Source organism: Sporobolomyces koalae (genome assembly GCF_050403365.1).
Source record: "Sporobolomyces koalae JCM15063 DNA, S_koalae_JCM15063T_v1_ctg20, whole genome shotgun sequence".
NCBI classification, from domain to species: domain Eukaryota; kingdom Fungi; phylum Basidiomycota; class Microbotryomycetes; order Sporidiobolales; family Sporidiobolaceae; genus Sporobolomyces; species Sporobolomyces koalae.
This window is the reverse complement of record NW_027481751.1, coordinates 134,430-154,768: the sequence shown is the minus strand read 5'-3', so window position 1 is coordinate 154,768 and position 20,339 is coordinate 134,430. Positions and strand designations below refer to the sequence as shown.

At 54.5% G+C, this 20,339-nt stretch overlaps 7 protein-coding genes across 7 annotated transcripts; 4 read left to right on the top strand and 3 right to left on the bottom strand.

Moving 5' to 3' along the window:
• Positions 1 to 59: 59 nt before the first annotated feature.
• ATP16 (F1F0 ATP synthase subunit delta) lies at positions 60 to 1,131 on the top strand (the record flags this gene model as incomplete). Its single annotated transcript, XM_076679175.1, has 6 exons — positions 60 to 173; positions 355 to 419; positions 621 to 712; positions 778 to 840; positions 910 to 935; positions 1,006 to 1,131. The coding sequence occupies 6 exons, from the start codon at positions 60 to 62 to the stop codon at positions 1,129 to 1,131; spliced, it is 486 nt and encodes a 161-aa protein (XP_076533699.1).
• A 424-nt stretch (positions 1,132 to 1,555) lies between these two features.
• JCM15063_001922 (uncharacterized protein) lies at positions 1,556 to 3,495 on the top strand (the record flags this gene model as incomplete). Its single annotated transcript, XM_076679174.1, has 9 exons — positions 1,556 to 1,624; positions 1,793 to 1,834; positions 2,059 to 2,156; positions 2,243 to 2,576; positions 2,633 to 2,696; positions 2,763 to 2,812; positions 2,874 to 2,906; positions 2,969 to 3,037; positions 3,109 to 3,495. The coding sequence occupies 9 exons, from the start codon at positions 1,556 to 1,558 to the stop codon at positions 3,493 to 3,495; spliced, it is 1,146 nt and encodes a 381-aa protein (XP_076533698.1).
• A 914-nt stretch (positions 3,496 to 4,409) lies between these two features.
• On the top strand, positions 4,410 to 10,324 carry JCM15063_001921 (uncharacterized protein; the record flags this gene model as incomplete). Its single annotated transcript, XM_076679173.1, has 17 exons — positions 4,410 to 4,871; positions 4,943 to 4,984; positions 5,035 to 5,131; positions 5,196 to 5,444; positions 5,525 to 5,590; positions 5,663 to 5,983; positions 6,055 to 6,668; positions 6,734 to 6,842; positions 6,903 to 6,971; positions 7,040 to 7,209; positions 7,284 to 7,528; positions 7,593 to 7,799; positions 7,867 to 8,015; positions 8,079 to 8,903; positions 8,983 to 9,711; positions 9,780 to 9,837; positions 9,907 to 10,324. 17 exons carry the CDS (start codon positions 4,410 to 4,412, stop codon positions 10,322 to 10,324), a joined length of 4,830 nt encoding a protein of 1,609 aa, XP_076533697.1.
• A 391-nt stretch (positions 10,325 to 10,715) lies between these two features.
• JCM15063_001920 (uncharacterized protein) lies at positions 10,716 to 14,874 on the bottom strand (the record flags this gene model as incomplete). Its single annotated transcript, XM_076679172.1, has 15 exons — positions 10,716 to 10,770; positions 10,862 to 11,133; positions 11,212 to 11,340; positions 11,409 to 11,470; positions 11,560 to 11,658; positions 11,735 to 12,194; positions 12,261 to 12,441; positions 12,502 to 12,575; positions 12,651 to 12,851; positions 12,925 to 13,238; positions 13,311 to 13,443; positions 13,508 to 13,674; positions 13,744 to 14,325; positions 14,394 to 14,416; positions 14,636 to 14,874. 15 exons carry the CDS (start codon positions 14,872 to 14,874, stop codon positions 10,716 to 10,718), a joined length of 2,991 nt encoding a protein of 996 aa, XP_076533696.1.
• Positions 14,875 to 15,497: 623 nt separating this feature from the next.
• Positions 15,498 to 17,187, bottom strand: SDH2 (succinate dehydrogenase iron-sulfur protein subunit SDH2; the record flags this gene model as incomplete). The annotated part of the gene is made up of 11 exons (XM_076679171.1): positions 15,498 to 15,520; positions 15,609 to 15,664; positions 15,778 to 15,786; positions 15,885 to 16,022; positions 16,092 to 16,135; positions 16,212 to 16,326; positions 16,392 to 16,428; positions 16,500 to 16,577; positions 16,646 to 16,823; positions 16,971 to 17,042; positions 17,143 to 17,187. 11 exons carry the CDS (start codon positions 17,185 to 17,187, stop codon positions 15,498 to 15,500), a joined length of 795 nt encoding a protein of 264 aa, XP_076533695.1.
• A 417-nt stretch (positions 17,188 to 17,604) lies between these two features.
• Positions 17,605 to 18,684, bottom strand: URA6 (bifunctional uridylate/adenylate kinase; the record flags this gene model as incomplete). The annotated part of the gene is made up of 6 exons (XM_076679170.1): positions 17,605 to 17,679; positions 17,746 to 17,810; positions 17,887 to 18,013; positions 18,096 to 18,328; positions 18,397 to 18,453; positions 18,549 to 18,684. 6 exons carry the CDS (start codon positions 18,682 to 18,684, stop codon positions 17,605 to 17,607), a joined length of 693 nt encoding a protein of 230 aa, XP_076533694.1.
• A 595-nt stretch (positions 18,685 to 19,279) lies between these two features.
• Positions 19,280 to 20,294, top strand: DID4 (ESCRT-III subunit protein DID4; the record flags this gene model as incomplete). The annotated part of the gene is made up of 5 exons (XM_076679169.1): positions 19,280 to 19,291; positions 19,365 to 19,529; positions 19,598 to 19,753; positions 19,822 to 20,043; positions 20,124 to 20,294. The coding sequence occupies 5 exons, from the start codon at positions 19,280 to 19,282 to the stop codon at positions 20,292 to 20,294; spliced, it is 726 nt and encodes a 241-aa protein (XP_076533693.1).
• Between the last annotated feature and the right edge of the window lie 45 nt (positions 20,295 to 20,339).

Below are 20,339 nucleotides of genomic sequence, written 5' to 3'. Positions count from 1 at the left end.
TCGCTCGCCTCCTCGCCCTGCCCACTAGCCCAGCTTCCCCCGTCACGAACCTCGCAGTCATGTTCGCTCTCCGTCGCGCCGCCGCTCAAGCTCCCCGCCGCCTCGCGCGTGGCTACGCCGAAGTCGCTTCTTCGTCCGACAAGCTCCGCCTCTCCCTCGTCCTCCCTCACGAGGTAAGCTCGCGGGCAGTTCCGTCATTCGGTCACAGTTGGCAGGTTCAAATGCCGTCAGGTAGCTATCGGCTGTCTCAAGGCGCGAGAGCTGGACGCGGCGAGACGGCATCCAAACGTCCAAATCGCCAGATCTCTCAATGACCGTGCAACTGACTCGAGCGTCTCGTCGGATCCTCCACAGGCCATCTTCAAGTCGCAGGATGTCGTCCAGGTCAACCTTGCTGCTGAGTCTGGAGACCTCGGTGTGTAAGTCGGCATCTCTGCGCTTCTCAACCGACCCGTATTCGCGGTAGCGCGCATACCGGGCATTGCGCCCAGGCCGTATGGGGGCAATTGGCGCTTGTATATGCTCGGCGTAGCTCAGGATTGCAGCATGTTGGAGGGACCAACTCGCTCCCCATTTCGCTCTCGCTCCTCGCTGACTCGCGCACTCTCGACCGCCCGCAGTCTCGCGAACCACGTCCCGTCGATCGAGTCGCTCAAGCCCGGAATCCTCGAGGTGATCGAGGGCAACTCGAACGAGTCCAAGAAGTGGTTCGGTGCGTACCAGACGGAGCGCTATTTGTTACCTGACGAGATGCTGATACTAGACGTGTGCCTGCAGTCTCGGGAGGATTCGCCAACATCCACCCCAACAACACTTTGACCGTTAACGCCGTCGAGGCCTGTGAGTGTCCCCGTTTTCATGGCATTTGTTGCTGTTAGACTGATCGGTCGTCTATTTCATTGATGCTAGACCCTCTCGATGCTTTCTCGCCCGAGGTCAGTTGCCCCTCGTCGCTCGCTTGAATTTACGACATGAACTGACCCCGCGCTTGCCCACGTCGTCTAGGCCATCCGATCTGGTCTCGCCGAGGCTCAACGCGTCGCGAGTGGATCCGGCACCGAGGAGGAGAAGGCCGAAGCTGCGATCGAGGTCCAGGTCTACGAGGCTCTCCAAACCGCCCTCAAGGCCTAAGCGGTAGACGCCGGGTCGTCGAGAGCGCGCCGAGGAGGGGCGCGCGCGAGGGAAGTGTTTAGAGAAAACTATTTTCCTGTGTGATTTGTGTCTGTGAATCCCCCCCCCAAAAAGCAAGAGCAGGAGTTTTTGTCTGATCACGGTCGCCTTCGTCGTGTCGAGAGAGAGAGAGGAGTTCTTTCGAGGGCAGTTATTGTTCCGTGGGCGTCGATTTGGGTGCCGTGCGAGTTTCCCGCCCCTCGATCCCACATCATTCGCTGCTTCGGATCTCGCGCTGCTGACCTGCCAAGTCGCGTCCTCTGTCTCGCCTGCACGTTCACCAGTAACTCGGTACGCCCTTCCCCTTCAGACTCGCGTCGCGCAGGTGTCCCGTCACGCTCATGGTTTTGCCGTGTTTTGCTCGCCCTTGTGTGTGCATGCAGTCATGCCTCCCAAAGCCGCCAAAGCCTCGGCCTCGACCGATGCTCCTCAGTCGTACAAGGAATCCGACATCGTTAGTCTCTCTACTCCTGAACGCCGTCGTCGCCACGGCCGCAACGTCGTCGTTCCCCCCGCTTTTGTTTTCGAGGGCCTGCTCCCACCCTGTTCGGCGTCCGGGACGGCTCTCGCTCGACTCGCGTACAAGACTGAACTCAAGGCTGATCCCATCGCTCGACGTTAGGTCCTCGCCAAAGTGAAGGGCTTCCCCGCGTGGCCGGCACGAGTGAGTTTACATTTCGCCGAATCCAATTGTGTCCACCGCATGCTCGCTTCGCGTCCGTCTCGCACGAGTCGCCTACAATCGGCCACCGTCTCATCCTCGACTGCAATCGACGCGCCCTTCCCAAGTTCTCCGACCGCCTATCTTTGCGCCCGATGTTCGAGTTTCGCTCGGAAAATGAAAACGCGTCTCGAAACTGATCACATCGTCGATTTATTCGCTTTCAGGTTGTCGACTCTGCTTCCGCGAGCAAAAAAGTCGCCAAGGAGAAACCCCTCAAAGCGAAGAACGTCTACCTCGTTCAATTCTTCCCTACCGGTGACTTGTGCGTCAAAACCTCCACGCCTTTGCGGCATTCGTGTTCGGGAAATCGAAAATTTGCTGAAACCGACTGTTGCCTCTCACAACCAGTGCTTGGCTCCAACCTCGGGACCTGTCTACTCTCTCTTCGAAAGAGATTGACGCGTACGTGAGTGGTGGAGGCAAGAAGAAGGGCGATTTGCTCCAAGGGTACAAGATCGCCCAGGACCCTTCGGAATGGATCTCGACCAAGGAGAGCGAAGCTTCGGCACTCGAACAGGCGGAACAGGATGCCGAGGACGACCAACTCGCGAGTGACACGGAAGGTGCCACCAAGAACGGCAAGGGCAAGAAGGACGCGACCAAGAAGCGAAAGCGGGAGACTGCTGCGAACGGAAAGAAGGATGACAAGAAGAAGCCCAAGAAGGACACGACCAAGACCAAGGTGAGTGGAAAGTTCGCAAAAGTCAAGGTGAAACCGCTGATCCGAACATTTATCAGGCCGGAGTCAAAAAGGACTACACCGATGACGAGGCCGAGCCTGCCTCGAAGAAGTCCAAAGCTGGTACACAGCTTCCTCGATGCCCCTCGTGTCAACAGGGAGACTGATGCGTAATTGCGCCCGTTACAGCTGATTCCGATGCCGAAACTGTCAAGGGATGGCGACACAAACTGCAAAAAGTGAACCCATTTTTGTCAGTTGCTCCGGCACTTGTACTGACACTGCCTTCCTTGTCCACAGGTCTTCCTCGGCAAGACCAACCCGCCGGCAGAGGTGAGTACAAATTGAAAATCATCTGCGCCGGTCGACGATTCTGACCGGTCTACCTGCTGCAGGAAATGTCCAAGTGCGCCGAGATCTTCGACGCGATGGAGAAGTTCGAGATGAAGAAGGAGTGGCTCGTCGTCAGTCTATTGCCATTCGTGTCCCCGAGCGAAGTGAGCGCGATCTGATCCCGGATGAGTGTACCTTGCAGGAATCGAAACTTGCCAAGGTCCTCAAGCGTGTCGCTATCCTCAAGGAGGACGTCATTCCCGATGACGACAAGTACAACTTCCGCAAGCGCTCGGCTGACCTCGCCGGCAAGTGGGCTGCGATCCTCGACGGCGGCAACGCTGCGGGTTCGCCCCAACCCGAAGCGACTCCTGCTGCTGACAACGCCGAAACCAACAAAGAGTCGAACGAGGCTGCACCGGAAGCTGACAAGGAGGAGACTGCTCAAGAACCTGAGGCTGCTCCTGCCGCCGAAGCTCCGGCAGCAGAGGAGAAGGAGGAAGCCGCACCGATGGACGTCGACACGAACGGTGAGGCCAAGGCCGACGAGACCAAGGCTGGAGACGAGGCCAAGAAAGACGAGGCATAAGCTCGGAAACCCCTACGCTCATCCCGCCCACCCGTGTTTTCCATCCCCTCCCAAACCTCCCCCCTTTCAATCTCTTCTTTCCTCAAGGTCGAAATCTGGTCGCCTGCTCCCAAACGTTGTATATTGTCCTCCCCAAAAGATCGATCTCGTACCCCAACTTCGGCGCCTTTTTATCTCCGCCTCTTCGCCCCGGTCACCCGCTGCAATTCTCGGGAACGCACGAAGCGCGTGTGACGTGTTGCCAGCACGACTGTCGACTCTCCAAGGCTCGCGGCCTGCGACAATCCTGCCGGTACCTCTGCACATTCGCCTCTGCCTCTCATCTACTGCGTCAGCGGATCGCCTGTCGACTGATTACGCACTCGTGCTATGTTGAGCGCTCGTTCGTGCCGTCCATGTCGTACCTTGGTCGCTGCAGATCCCCGTTCCCCCGTCGTCATCCTCTTTCAGTCTATCTCTCTGTGTTTGTGCCCCTCTGTCTTCGTTGATAGCTCTCGTAACCTGGACTTCTCGCGTTGTAACAAGCCGTGCTTTCCGTTGCGTGTACTCGTTTCTGGCCCGTCGCTCGGGAAAGACCGTCGGAACGATCAGAGTCTCGCCCAGATTTGCAAAAACCCGCGAAAGAACTGAGACCCGCGCTCTCATCGCTGTTCTCTCCCCCATTCCACAGCGACGACGACCTCGCGCTCAGTTCTCGACCGTCACGCCACTTGAACCGCTCTAGCACAGGTCAAGAAAGTCTACAAGACTAGGAGAACCTCGTCAGCACCCTCTCACACGTCCTCAACGGGTGATCGAGTCGTTCGAACTTGATCTCGAGGTCTGTCTTCGCCGTTTCTCTCCAACTGCCCCTGTCTCTTTCTCCGGTCTTTCGCTGATTCAAGAACTTTTGCAATGCAGGGCTCGGTTCAACGATGGATCCTTCGTTCCTCGCTTCGGCAAACCCCGTAGTCGCATCGTCGGTCTCTCAACCTCTCGCAGCGGGAATCCCTTCAACTTCGACCGTTCCCTACTCGGCATACGACTCGACTTCTGCTGCTTCTTCGCTCGTGAACCCTCCTGCGCGACCACTATCCACGACCGAACCGGTTCCGCAAGACGATACTCCCATGTCGGAATCTGAACCGGAAGAAGGTGCCGAACCCGACGCGTCGGGAGACGACGATGCCGAGTTCAAAGCGGACGACGATGACGACGACGACGACGATGAAGACGAAGATCACGGCGTAGACGATGACGATGACGATGATGTCGTCGCTCCAGGTTACGCGAGTAGGAAGAAGAAGCAGAAGAGCAATGGGAACAAGACGAAAAAGAGCAAGAAGCTAGAACTGCCATTGCACTTTGATGCCGACCTGTATGGACTCAGGAGATCTGTGAGTCTGTTCGTTACTCGTTGGAGGCGATCTAGTCTTGAGGTTGAGACGCGTTTTGGGTTTTCGAACAGGGTCGCGCTTCGACCGCGCGAACTCAGGCAAGTTTCGCTTTGGTCCTTGACTTCGAGCAGACCCCTGACCGTATCTTGTTTATTCTAATCAGTCGGGGTACGATGGCATGGACAATGGGGACGACGATGACGACTCTGACGCATCGTCAGGTCGTCCCCGCAAGACCAAGAAAGGGAAAGGACGCGCTCGTGAGTTTGTGCCGCTCTTGCTTAACGAGCTCGGTTACCTGACCATAGTACAATCCCGTAACAGCTGCGGCCTCGAACAAGTTTGAAAGTTATTCGTCGGCCGAAGGATCCTCCGACGAAGACGAGGATTACACGAACAAAAAGTACAAAGCGAAGAAGCGCAAACCCGCTCGCACCGTACGCGATTTCGAAATGCCCCGGTTCTCGTCACGCAACGGCAAGGCCCTGCCGAATTACAACGAGAGTGCCATGTTTTCCGAATTGAGCGAGGAAGACGAAGATTTCGAACAAGAAGGGTCGTGGGAAGATCCAGGTTAGTCTCGCTGTTCTTTGGAGTCTTGCACGAGCACTACAGTCGATCTGAAACTGACTTTCGAATTCGTCTGTAAAAAGCCGCTGTCGAGAGCAATGAGGATGCGATCGATGGAATCTTTGGCCATCGGAGAGACGAGAATCACGGTAATGCCTCAACTCCCAGCTGCCTTGACACTTCGTATGCCTTGCTGACGGTTTGTGGATGGCGTGAAACAGCTTCTGACGAAAAGGACGAGCCTCAACGCAACCTCGAGTTCCTGATCAAATGGCAGAGTTACAGTCACATTCACGATACGTGGGAGACGTACGAGTACCTGAAACGGTTCAAAGGATTCAAACGAGTCGAGAACTACATCAAAAAGGTCTTCTGGCCACAGCAACTCGCGCTGTCCGACACTTCCCTCAGTCGCGAAGATCTCGAAGCGATTCACCTCGAACGGGAACGCAAAGCCGATGAGCTCGAGGCGTACAAGCAGGTCGAGCGAGTCATCTCGGAACGGCAAGCACCGGCGAACAAGGACATTGATCATGAGCATGGTACGCGATGCTGCGTAATAGCTCCGAGCATGACTTGACAGAACTGACGAATGACTGACCGCATAACTCAGTCGAGTACTTATGCAAGTGGAAAGGACTCGAGTACGCCGACTCGACTTGGGAAGATCTCGACACGGTTCAGGCGATTGCAGGGGACGCGATCCAGTCGTACCTTGACCGAACCACCTCTCCATACCTCTCGTGGAAGAGTGCCAACTACAACAAAGGTCGACCTGAGTTCCGGAAACTGACCGCCGAGCCCGAATACATCAAACCGCATGGCACCCTCAAGGATTTCCAGATGACGGGACTCAATTGGTTGGCCTACTTGTGGTCACGAGGCGACAACGGTATCTTGGCAGACGAGATGGGACTCGGCAAGACGGTTCAGTCTTGTTCGTTCCTGTCGTACCTGTTCCACGAACAGCAGCAATATGGACCATTCCTCGTCGTTGTACCCCTGTCGACTTTGCCTGCGTGGCAAGCTCAACTCCAGACCTGGGCCCCGGACCTCAACACGATCGCATACATCGGTAACGGACCTAGTCGAGAGATGATCCGCGAACACGAATTCGGCCACGCCAAGAAGATCAAGTTCAATGTGCTCTTGACGACCTACGAATACGCCCTCAAAGACAAGCTCGACCTCGGAACGATCAAGTGGCAATATCTCATGGTTGACGAGGTGCGTCTCGCCACGCAAACTTCTCTAGGGGTTGAGGCTCATCGGGTTTTTTCTATTCCTGGCAGGCTCACCGTCTCAAGAACAACGAGGCAGCTCTCTATGAAGCACTGGCTGGCTTTTCCGCCGCAGCCAAACTGCTCATTACGGGTACACCTCTGCAGAACAACGTCAAAGGTCGGGCGATTCTCCAATTTTGAGTGCGAAATGTGGCTGATGGATTCGAGTCGGCTGCAGAGCTTCTTGCCTTGATGCACTTCCTCCATCCCGAGCGGTTCGAGCTTGCTGGAGAATTCGACTTGAACGGTACGCAAACGAAGCCATGTGAATTGACCTTGAAGCGCTTCGAGCTCACGACACTTATGCATTGACAGACGCTGAGAACGAGGCAAAGATTCGAGACCTTCACGGCAAGCTGGAGTCGATCATGCTGCGTCGACTCAAGAAGGACGTGATCAAGGAGCTTCCCACCAAGAGTGAACGGATCCTGCGAGTCGAGATGTCAAACATGCAAACGTGGTGGTACAAGAACATCCTGACGAGGGTATGTCTTGCTTCTGCACACTGTCTCAAATCGGTTTCGTTGCCGGCGATCATGCTCATGGTGGCTGGGAACAGAATTATGCTGCCTTGTCTGGCGCCGATACGAACGTTTCACTGCTCAATATCGCGATGGAGTTGAAGAAAGCTTCGAACCACCCGTACCTCTTTGAGGGTGCCGAGCAAAAATCCGAAACCAGGGACGAGACTCTTCGCGGAATCGTCATGAATTCTGGAAAAATGGTGCTTTTGGACAAACTCCTGTCAAGACTTCGACAAGATGGACACCGAGTCCTCGTCTTTTCGCAGATGGTCCGAATGCTGTGAGCTAGAGACCGTATCCCTATCTCGGCGCCGAAATGCTTATCGCTGCTCGTCATCGACCAGTGATATTCTGTCCGACTTCTGCGCGATGCGCAACTACCTCTACCAGCGTCTCGATGGAACGGTGCCCTCGGAAACTCGTCGCAAGGCGATCGAACACTTCAATGCACCAGGCTCGCCCGATTTTGTCTTCTTGCTATCAACTCGTGCCGGCGGTCTCGGTATCAACCTCGAGACTGCCGACACCGTCGTCATCTTTGACAGTGATTGGTAAGCCAGAATACACTGCTCCTTAGCATTCCCTTGGAACGGCGCAAGTGACGTTGTTTCGCTTTAGGAACCCTCAAAACGATCTCCAAGCCATGGCTCGTGCTCATCGTATCGGTCAAAAGTCGCACGTCAACGTGTATCGCTTTGTCACTAAGGATACGGTCGAAGAGGATGTGCTCGAGCGTGCACGCAAAAAGATGGTGCTCGAATATGCCAGTGCGTTGACTTACCTCGCTTCTCCTTCTTGATTCCATGCCTAATTCGAGCGCTCCTTCACAGTTGTCAACCAGATGGACACGTCCGGAAAGAACTTGGGACAAGTCGCACCGACAAGGCCAGAGAACTACACGAAGGAGGAACTCTCGTCGATTCTCAAATTCGGTGCTGCCAACATCTTCAAATCGGATGGTGCACAGGCGAAACTTGAAGAGCTCGATCTCGACGATGTCATCAACAAAGCCGAAGCGTACGACACTGCCACCGCTCCTACCGGCACTTCACTCGGAGGAGAGGATTTCCTGAATCAATTCGCGGTTCAAGACGTCAAAGCCGACATGACTGATTGGGACGACATCATTCCCGCGGAAGATCGTGCCCGAGTCACGGCACAACTTGCTGAACAGGAAGCGAAAGAACAAAGCACTAGACGTGCGGCGGCTCAGATCGCTCCCGGCACGTACAAAGGTGGCGACATGGCGCCGCGATCTCGCGATTCATCGCCTCAGGCGGCTTCGAAAGCGGCCGCCCCGCGCAAATCGGCAGATCAGCGTGCGATGGCATTGAACGATCGCAACATTCGTACCCTCGTCCGCGGTCTCAACTGTTTCGGCGATATCCGCCATCGATACGACCCGATCATCAAAGAGGCTCGCCTCGAGAACAAGAATCGAACGGTCGTCACGCAGACTGTCGACGACCTGCTCAAGATCTGCCGAGAAGCGATCCAGGCTAAAGAAGATGACCTCGACCGTCGGCAACAAGCTGGCGAGGAGATCTCGATCAAAGTCAGGAATCACGCCGTTCTGGTGACGTTCCGCGGAGTTGACAAGATCAACGCAGAAACGCTCGTGCAGCGATACGAGGAACTCAAGATCCTCCACAGTTGTGAGCCGTTCATTCTTGCATTCTGACGCTTCCTTGGAGAACCGAAACTAAGACGGAGTCATCTTTCGCCCGGCTCCAGATCTTCATCGTGCGCCCAATATGTACAAGTGGGTCTTCCCTGTCGACAGCGTCAAGAACCCGCATGCTTGGAACTGCGAATGGAACCCTGAAGACGACGCGCATTTGATGGTTGGAGTGTGGAAATACGGACACGGAGGTTGGGAGGCAATGCGAGACGATCCATCTCTCGGATTCAAAGACAAATTCTTCCTCGAGGATGCCAAGATCAAGCAGTCCGACTCGGTCAAACGTCGCATCCCGAACTCGATTCATCTCGTCCGACGTGCCGATTACCTTACGGGCCTCCTGCGCGAATACTACGAGAAGACCCATCCCGACCAACCCGCTGTCTCCAAACAACATCGACCCGTACCTCGAGTGAAGAACGCCGGTGAACGCGAGGGATCTTCGGCACCGAAAGCTTCCAAGCCTGCGTCGTCAAAGTCCAACGTCAAGTCATCCGCGAAACCCGCACAGAAACCGACCAAACGGAAAGCGACGCCTGAATACTCGAGCTCGGAAGCGTCCGATTCCGAATATGAGAGTATGGACGAGGCCAATTGCAAAGAGTCTCTGCGACCGGTCAAGAACGATCTCAAGAAGCTCAAGATGGACACTTCGACCTTGACCCGCGAAGAGAAGCTTGCACACTTGAAAGATACGCTTTCTTCGATCGGATCTAGGATCGAGGTCGTTGCTGGTTTCGAGCAATCAGCTGCTGCGAGGGAGAAGAAACGCAAGCATCTCTGTAAGTTGACAAAAACCCCGACTCGATCCGTTCCACTGTACTGACCAAGCCGCTGCTGCTGATCGTAGGGAAATGGGCGAGCTACTTCTGGGCGTCCAAGGTCACCTCGGGCCAGCTTCGAGCCATGTGAGGCTTTTCTGACGATACTACCTATCTCGCTCTCGGCGTCTAACCCTTCCAATCGTATATTTCCAGGTACGATCGTCTCGTCACGGCCACTGTCAAGACCGATACGACCGCCTATAGTGCTACGCCTAAACTCGATTCTCCCGCCTTGAACGGTGTCAAAGCCGATTCTCCCGCCATCTCTCCAGTCCTCCCTCCAAAGCCAACATCCCGCCGATCCGATGCAGACGCGCCACCACCAGCAAAGAAAGCTCGTTCTGGGGACGGCTTGCCATCGTTCTCGCGTCTGCCATCAAACTCGCAATCTCCTCACCCGAATCACAATGGATCCTCTGCTTCTCCCTACTACCCTCCCGCGCCTTCCTACTCGTACTCTCAGGGCAACTCGCATGGGCAGTCGTCTCATCACGGTCCCTCTCATTCTCAGCAACCTCAACAATACCCTCGCGGTTACCCTTCCGATCAATACCCTTCGCATCGCGGTTGAGAACGATTTCAGCTTGGAAATCGATCTCTGAATCTCGCTCCAGTGTGATTCTATCACACACCTTTTCGTTCACGTTTCTACAATACTCTGCTGGCTCTTCTCGCCCTTTGCCCTTTTGTTTGCGTTTCCCTCCCAACGACCCCGCGGCTCCTTTCCTCTAAAATCTCATCGGGTTATTGTTTGTTTGCTGTACTTTTTCTGTCTTTCATACACTGCAAAGCTATCGGCTCGCTGCCTCAACGTGCAACTATTACGGAAGCAGAGTGGTTCGAACAAATTTTGTTACTGCAAATCGCTTTAGACATATGCGAATAAGAAAAAAACCAAAGGAAAATTGAGAACCCGATTCGTCTAAATTTATGGAAAAGAGAGAGAGGGAGGTATAGAGATATCAAGCCTTGGAAATTTGAGCGAGTTGGCCCAATACCGAGATCATGGCAGCAGGGCTACAACAGGCGAACGGCGACACAAGTCAGTTTTTTTTTTTGGTATACGATTCAATCAGAACGACCCCGAAAACAAGGACAGAAAGCTTACCTTTCGAGGACAGCGTTGGCCATGGTCATTTTCGCACCCTGAGTTTCTTTCGCTTCAATCGCGATCATGAAACATGAACTCGGATCGAGTTTGCTTTCCACGGGTTCATCAAAGTTGACGTTCGATTGTTCTTCTTCGCCACCGCCGTTGGTGTTCTCGCTAATGACTGAACGTGCGAGGGAAGGGAACATGGCGAACGATTCGGGAGGGCTGATCATCATACGAGGACCTCCCGGAGTGTAGTTGCTGAAGACACGCGCCATCGAGTGGAACTGGGAAATCGAACAGTGAGGTTTTGAGTGAGAATGCAGCCAGGAGAGGAGATCAACATCAAAGAGAAAAAAACGCACCATGTCTTCGTCCGTCTTGTCATCACCTGCGCACATGCAAAACTCTGCCTCGGGGTGTTGGAACAAGAGTCGCTTGACAATCTCGCCCTTGTTCGTGTGTGCCGGTCGTACTTCAACGTTCTTCTTGCCCTGTTTACCGCCATCAAATTCGCGTCAACAACGGAAAGCTGCAAGACGAAATTCGGAGAGGTACTTACAACGAGCACGTCGATCGGCAAACTCTCTTGCATGCTTTCGAGCATTGCCTGACATTCCTTGGCTGTTGACGAAACAATCTGGACGTGAGCCAACTCCCGATACAAAAGAGGATTCGGAAGAAAGACGTGTAAGCGAAATAAGAAAACTCGCCTTGGAAGACACCAAAGACGGGATCGGCGTTGCGATAGTGGAACGTAACACTCGAGACCTTCTTCTCGACAAACGCTCCTTGAGTACGAGCCTCGTAGTCTGTGTTTGGCGAAAAGCATGCATCTTGTGAGATGAGTGACTGAAGAATCGAGACAGAGATGGTGAAATTCCTTACATCGGAAAATCTTGAGCACATCCTTCTTCCAATCCATGTTGAGATCATCGGTCAAGCTCATCCACTCCTTGGCTCCTGGCGCTCGCAAGAAACAACCATGTTCGGCACTCATGCCGAGGTTCTTGATGTGTCCGAGCTGCGATTCCAAGAATTCTCCATCTCGACCCGAGATGATGTACACGACGTTGTGAGGGTCCGAACAGAGGGTTTGGAGATGTTCCAGCAATGCCTTGGACGGAACTGCTGCCGAAGGGTCCTTGACGATCGGAGTGAGCGTACCGTCGTAATCGAACAACAGGAGGCGTTTCGATGCCGCCTTGTACTTTTCGACCACGGCGTTCTCGTCGAGAGGAGGAGTGTTCTGGGTAGCCTGTTCGCCTTGAAGAGATTCGAGCAATTTGAGAATGTTGGTGTGAGCCCACACTGCAGCGGTTTGGGTCATGACTGCACTGTGGAGAAGCTGACGAAAGAGGGGTTTCGTTAGCACAAGAGTGTCGCTCGATGTGTCAGACGATCGTCGCCATACCGCATGTCGCTCAGCTCGATCATCAAAGGACGCTGTGAGGCAATCGTTGATCGTTTTCGCAACGCCTCCGAGGTCCCAAGGGTTGACCTTGATCGCCTCGTTGAGCAGAGAGGTGACTCCAGTGAATTCGGAAACGAGGAGGGAACCCTTGGCCTCTGCTTGACAGATGATGTACTCCATGCTGCAAATCGACCCGGCATAAGCAAGTGAGATCACGACAGCATCGTACAATAGAACTCACCTTGTCGTGTTCATGCCGTCTCGTCGAGAGGCAACAAGAGCGATATCGGCAATGGTCAGGAGCGCGAAGTATTCCTGTACCAAACGTCAGGATGAGCCCACGTCTTATTTTTTCCCGAGGGTAGAACCGAGTGAGGCGGCGAGACTTACATCTCGGTCCACGGTCTGGTGGAAGTGGTGCACGGGTTGGTGCTCGATCGTGCCGTAGGTACCGTTGATTTGATCGACGAGTTCCGAAACTTTGGTCGCGAGCGCAGGTGAATCGCCGGGAGAAGGCGAAGTCACCTGCATGAGGACAACTTTGTGGGCCCATTCAGGGTAGTCGTGCAGGAATCGCTCGTACGCGCGAAGCTTTCAAAAGGCCGTACAACGTCAAGATCACAATCGAGGCTGTGTGGTAGGAGGGAGGAATCGGGAAACTGACCTTGGGAAGAACTCCCTTGGTAGGGTCGAGCTTGTCTCGTCCAACAATGATCTTCTTGCCAGCATACAACCTTCGTAACGCGGCGATTTTGACTTCGACTCCAGGGTTCTTGCGATCCCGTTCAACCTTGTCGACGTCAATGCCGATCGGGCAATGCGCGATGCGAGTGATGTTGCCATGAGCGTCGACTCCACCGAGACGAGCCTCGTATCCCATGACTCGTACGCATGACGACAAGAAGTGACGTGCGTACGAGTGCGTTTGGAAGCACACGAGGTTGCATCCAAGCATGCCATCGAGGATCGCTTCGCGGCCTGATACGTATGCGGCAAAGGAGATTCAGCGATGAGAGCTTTAGCAAGATAGGCAGATCAGGATCCACTCACGAGGCAAGCAGCGGAAGAATTCGCTCGACGGGAAGGGGCAGTGCAGGAAGAGCGAAATGTTGGGCTTCTCGTTCGGCAAAAGTTCTCGGAGCATGCGAGGCACGAGCAGGAGGTGGTAGTCGTGAATCCAGATCTACAAGAACAGACAGTAGATTAGCTCAGAATCACGAGAGGTGACCCATACAAAGGGTGTTTACCAGGTCTCCAGGCTTGTAGACGGCAGCGACCTTTTTCGCATAGACCATGTTGGTTTCGTAATAAGCGTTCCACGCATTCTCTTCTGCCTTCTTGCTGATGTTGTCGGGCAGCGACAAGTAGTGAAAGATGGGCCAGAGGTACGTTTTGCACATCCCCTCGTAGAAGCCTGAAAAGTCACGTCAGTCTCGTACGACGTAGGAAAGCAGAGAAGAGGGAATTTCCGGCGCAGACATACTCTGGTGCAGGCTGTCTTCAACCCATACGGGAGCACAGGTAACTCCGTCTCGACCGTGAGCGCCCATCTGGCTCAACCCGCGTTCGAGGTCCTTCTTCTCTTCGGGACCGAGTTGGTTCGACGTGAGGGGAACTCCCGGGTCTTGCAAGAGATCATCCGGACGACCGACGACGAGGAGAGGTCGACTCGCGAGACTCTTGATGCCCGAGTTGAGAGCAGCGTGTCCACGACGAGGGTACAACACCCAGCGGTCTTTCGGAGTGACGTGACCGGATGCGGCCGCACTGCCTCCGTTGACATCGGGAGACGGTGCGCGCGATGGCGGCAAGGCCGGGTGAAACGAGGGGCGGAGAGAACTGGCAGGGTTTGGGAACGAAGCTGGGGGCATGGCATGTTTCCAGCTGAGATGGCCCGGAGCGTTGGCAGGCGTCGACGGGCGGACCGAGGTGTTGCCGCCAGGTCCTTCGAGAGGTGTGTTGGCGCCGGAAGGCAGAACCGATTCAGATCCGTTGAGATCAGGCAGAACGTGGTTGTCGAGCGCAACCGAGTGAGACTTGGTCGTCGGGTACAGGCGACAGACATCTGCGGCGACGGGCAGGAAGAGTCAGTATACGATGAATAGGAGGTTCGTGATGTAGCAGGTGACGTACAGGGCAACGAATGCACCACGACGCTGCGGAAAGAGTGGGACCGGAATTGAGATCAGCATCATCATATCTGCGGGCGCGCGCGCAGCCAAGAGCCTCTGATTCCTTGGACCCGCTCGCTCCCGTCTCGGCACCCTTTCCCGCTGATATGGTATCGCGAGGCTCATAGTCGATCATGCTCGTTTGCGCGAGCCCGAGAAGAGTTCAAGAGAGCAGAGAGAGAGGCGAGAAACGAGAGGACGTACATGGTGCGACCGCTGACCTCTTTCCCCTTGGATTTGAGTTCGTCTTCCCACTTGCCGATACTCTCCTTGATCTGATCGAGATCGAGTTCAGGTTCGTCCGAGCGGGGTTCCCAATCTTCGGACGCTTCAGTAGGGATCTCGTCTGACAAGGAAATGTTTTGCGCGCGGGTCGATTGGATCCGAGAGGGCGGTCCCGGACGTTTGAGCGAGCCGGTACGGGCGGGTAGGAGCGACACCATTGTCAAAAGATCAGGGCGCGAATTGAGCGACCGAAGAACGAGGGTTTTTGCGTTGGACGAGGCGGTGTCGAGATCGATGTTGCGACGGACGTTGAATACCGGAGTAAGCGGTGTTCTGCGAGGCGCGAATGAGCTGCGTCGGATGCGAGGGAGATGGGGTCAAGAGGGCAAGAGCGAGGGGGAGCGAGAGCGAGAGCGAGAGCAAACGAGAGCTTATGATTCATCGTTTGCGTTCAACCGACGCGCCGCAGTCGCTTGCGCATCTCGCGCCTCCTCCTGACCGCTCATTCCTCCGGCTGGCGCCGAACGGATCAGCCGGAAAGTTTTGATCCAACTGTCGTACCCGTCTGCGATCGATAGACGACAATATCGAGTGGGTTATCGCATCGTGCTCTCAATCTAATTAGACACGTTGCAGATCGTGGGAAGAAGTACGTAAACGACTCTCGACGTCTCTCGAGTCGACACGGATCTCCTAGTCCCTCGTACAAGAGGCATTGGAAACAAACAGTCGAATCGAGGTTACACATGGAGAGAGAGACACGGGAAACTGCCAGAGCGGAAGAAAGAGACATGCACGATAAGAGGCGCAAATTCGTGTCAAATGATCAAACTTTGCTCTTTTAAGCCGACTTGGACATCTCCACTGTTGATTCCGAAAAAGAAGGAGGTGGGACAATATCGTCAGTCTCTTTGTCACCCGAGAATCTGATTGCTCGAGGGAAGGGCCTTACTCTTCAACTCGGAGATGGCCTTGGCCGGATTCAATCCTTTCGGGCACGTCTTCGAGCTGTTTCCATAATGGCAAGACATCAAGCAACAAGGATGAGCAGAGAAGGGGAAACAAGCACTGTCAGCAAGGTTGTCTCGAAACTTCTCGATCATCGCACATTCAGAACGTACCAGTTGAAGCTGATGATTCCGTAAATAGATAGCGAGAATCGATGGATGCGAGGATTCACGAAATGTCAGTCGTGTCCAACGTTGAAAGACATAACGGATGGACGTACATGGTGTGGCATCGGTAGAGCGAGAAGGGGTTCGAGAGTTGTTCAAGTCGCGAGCCAGTAGCCTTGTCTCGCGAGTCGGCAACCCAACGGTACGCTTGCATCAGCACGGCCGGACCAAGGTATTGATCTTGGTTCCACCTGTTCACAAAATTAGCATAAGTCAAAAGAGAGCTTCTTGTAGTCGACAACAACGATCCCGAGACATACCAGTAAGACGGGCACGAAGTCGAGCAGCACGCGCAGAGAATGCACTGTGAAAAGCGCGAAAAAGAGATCAGACATTTTCATCCGGATTTGCAACAGGCTTCGAAACATTCTGCTTCTCACCTCGTACATTCCATCGAGCTTGAGTCGGTCCTCCTTCGATTGAAGGTGCTCCCGTCCGTCGGCGGGAGGGTCGGCTTGAAGGTAAGGCTTGATACTCTTGTATTGCTTGTAGAACCTGAGCAGGTTTGGGCAGGGTGAGCAACTCGCTCCTAGGTACTCCAAATTGATACGAGGACTTACTGGGTCATGTCGGGAACGAGATCCTTGATGACGTACACTGGACGAAGAGAAAGAGGCATGAAGAGGTTATTTCGAGAATCCAGGTGAACGCTTTGTTTCGAGGCTCACTGTGAGGAAGAGGGTAGATCTTGACGTCCTTGTTGTTGTCCTTCTCGACACGCTTCAAGCATGCAAGAGTGTTGACACCTGAGGTTCAAAGAAGTGAGCAAAAAATCCCCAAGTCGTAATGCTTGTTATCGAGAGAAATCGCATACCATCAATGTTCATCGCGCACGAACCACAGATACCTTCACGGCACGAACGACGGAACGTGAGCGTCGGGTCGACCTCGTTCTTGATTTTGAGGATCGCGTCGAGAACCATCGGTCCGCACTTGTTCATGTCGACCGAGTAGGTCTGCAAGTGCGGCTTCTCGGACGGCTTGTCCGGGTTCTACATCGCAACGACACCACGCGTCAGGTTCGTGGTTCCCATTATGAGAGAGGATCGACACGAGGTTGGGTGAAGGTGGCGACAATATTCCGACCGATCGCGGGAGGGCGGGGGGGAAACATTTGGCCGGAAGAACTACTGACTGACCCATCGGTAGATCTGGAACTTCTTGATCTGTTCAGGTTGGCTCTGAGCAGCGGTAGCGAGCGCACGAGCGTTCTGTCACACGACCGGGAGAGGACGGGTCAGTGTTCGGGTTGCGTGAGAGGTTCCGCGACAATGCGAATCGTGACCGCAGCGATCGGTGACAGGGACTGACCTTTGGCACAGCGCGGGTGGCACGAGCGAGAGTCGGTGCAAGCATGACTGGTTTTCTGTGTACGTAGGTTGGACGAGAAACGAGTGGAGAATAGCGATCGAGGACGAGATTCGGTTCCCGGAGGCGCTCGTTTCTGAGGCGACGAATCAGACCGCGACGAAAACAACTCGGGTCTCGGATCTCGCCTACGCCCGTCAGGATGCTCTGTAGACCTCTTATGTACTGACCTGGTAGCTTCAGCAATCCAACTGGGAGGGCTGCGAGCTTCCGGTTCCGCCCGGTGATTCGCGCGCGCGCCTCTAATTAGCAACATGCTCGACTCGGAAACAGCCGACTTAGGACCACAGACGAGACGCCCATTCCCGCTGTAACTGCGCGCAAAAGATGTACAAATTACACCGCTCGTTGCACTGACATTGACTCGATGGGATGTCCTTTTCTATTATGGCTAACCGACATTTATTACGACGACAAGACGGGTTTGATGCCTTCGACAATCTCTGCATACACCTCTTCGATCGTCTTGGAAGAATCGATCTGAATGTAGGGAGGAGTGAATCAGTCACTGGTCAAATGGGAAAAGAGGGTCAGGAAAGAGCTTACATCAACAACTTTGCCTTGTTTGCGGTAGTAATCGACCACAGGCATCGAAGTGTTGATGAAAGTTTCTATGTCCGACCGAAACAAAGACTCTGATCGTGAGAAGAAAGAAAGAAAGAGCCAAAGAGGCTGAGAGGGACGTACGGAATCGCTTCTTGATACTCTCGGCATTGTCGTCGTCTCGTCCAGAAGTCTTGCCTCGTTCGAGCAGACGTTCCTGCAGGATCGATTCCGGGCATACCAAGAACAGGACCAAACTCGAAGGGCACACCTGCAACCACGGAGGGAAAGAACCTCTCTCAGTTACGCGCCGTCAGGAGAAGCTCAAGCCCAAAAAGCAGAACGCAACGCACCGACTCGTCAAACTTGATCGCTTGGTCCATCTGTCGCGGGAACCCATCGATCAAGAACCGTTTCTTGTGTTGCGAGGTTGAAGTGGACGAGTTGATCTCGGCGCGCATCGCGTTCTCGAGGAGTTTGATCGTGACCTCCATCGGGACAATCTTGCCTTCCTTGATGTACGTCTTGATCATCTCGCCGTATTGAGATCCTTCGCGAGTCTGTTCAGCTCGAAGCAAGTCTCCAGCTGGGTTTCCATGACAAAGAATCAGCCTCGAGCCAAGAGAAGAGAGAGAGTATGGTCCAAGGACTCACCCGAGAGGTGTACAAAGTGGTGGTCGGTCACGAGGCGAGCGCATTGAGTTCCCTTGCCTGATTGTATGCACACAGCACGGAGGGTAGGTTTCGAGCGGTCAGGGGTCCGTACGAGGCGCGTGCAAGGTGAACGTGGCTAGCCTAGAGCGTACCGGCACCGGGGCCTCCGAGAACGAAGAGGACAGTCACTTGCGAAGGGTCGAACGCGCGGGTCGATGACGATGCAGGCGCAGACGAGGCAGAGGCAGCTGCGGCAGGAGCCAGATGAGGGACACCGGGAGTCGACATGACGGATCAGAAATTCCAACAGGCGAGAGCAGGAAACGGAAGGGGAAAGAGAGAAAGCGAGAGAGACAAGGCGAAGAGGCGAGGCGGATTTGTTGCGGAAACGCGGTGGTCCAACTTGGCGCACGTTCAGAGCGGGTTTGGATAGTCTTTGCGGCTGGCACGCTTGTCGAGTGACCTCTGATTGAGCACGGCGCGGTACAGGCTCGCGCTGGTGCACACGATCGCAACGACGGCGAGCGGAACGGCAAGTCGCTGTAACAGGGGACGGCTCGCGCGCGTACTCGATTGCTGCGTCCTAGTCGTACTCGGAGGTCGAGTAGCACGCGTAGCAGGACCCGAGACTGGTCCCGTCATATGATCGGAGTCGAGAGGATGAGGCAATCGAAGCGCGGCCTCGTTCACTCTTGCCCTACCGCTCGCCCTAAACACCCTCGCCCTGCACATTCCCTTGGCCAGACTGTCCGGTCGATCTGAACTCTAATTCAGGCTCGCTCTCGTCGATTGCTCCACCCGAGATTGACTCGGAACCCCCACTCCGCATCTCGACTTCAGTCTCTCGTCATTCCAGCCCGGTCGGCGACCATCCGCTCGCACGATGAACATTGTCGTGAGTACCCCGCCTCGAGCTTTGTTGTGTCGGAACAACTTGCCAACATCCCACCCCTTGTCGTACCACCCAGGAATCGTTGTTTGGAAGGACCAAAACTCCAGCCGAACGGTTGCGTCAACACCAGCGCAGTTTGCAAAAGGCTCAACGTGAACTCGATCGCGAACGATCGAAACTCGAACAACAGGAAAAGAAACTCGTACTCGACATCAAGAATGGTGCCCGCAAGGGTGAAATCGTAAACCATCCTCCTCGTCATTACTTGAGTGTCGTTGGAAAACTGAATTTGGACTTGATGGAAATTAGGGTTCTTGCAAAGTCATGGCGAGAGATCTCGTTCGGACGAGGCGATACATTTCGAAATTCTATACCATGAAGACTCAGTTGCAAGCCGTGTCCCTCCGACTCCAAAGTCTGCGGTCGAATCAACAGATGGCAGAAGCCATGAAAGGCGCGACCAAGGTAAAATCTCATCACCGAGACTAGACAGGGTTCATGATCACTGACTCTCGACCTTTGCGGATTTTCAGGCCATGGGGATGATGTCGAGACAGATGAACTTGCCCCAAATCCAGAAGATCCTGCAAGAGTTCGAAAAGGAATCGAGCATGATGGACATGAAGGAAGAGATGATGGCCGACTCGATCGACGACGCGATCGAGGACGACGAGATTGGTGAAGGAGACGAAGCCGAAGGAGACAAAATCTTGGAAGAGGTCTTGGCCGAGATTGGAGTCAGCATTGGACAACAGGTGACAAGAGCTCTCTCTCTCTCTCGAGAATTCATATTCGCGGAAGAAACTGGCTGACGAGTCGCGATGATACAATCTAGCTTGGAGAGGCACCGACATCGACACCGGCTGCGACCGCCGTCAGAGAAGCCGGTACGCGTCGGGCGGTTGCAGTGGGAGAACCTTCGGGAGGTCCGAGTACGAGCGCGGCTGGAGCCGACGCGGGCTTGGACGACTTGCAAGCTCGGTTGGACAACTTGCGGAGGGATTGAAGACGCAATTGACGACTCCTCTCGTGTACTTGATCTCTTTCTGTT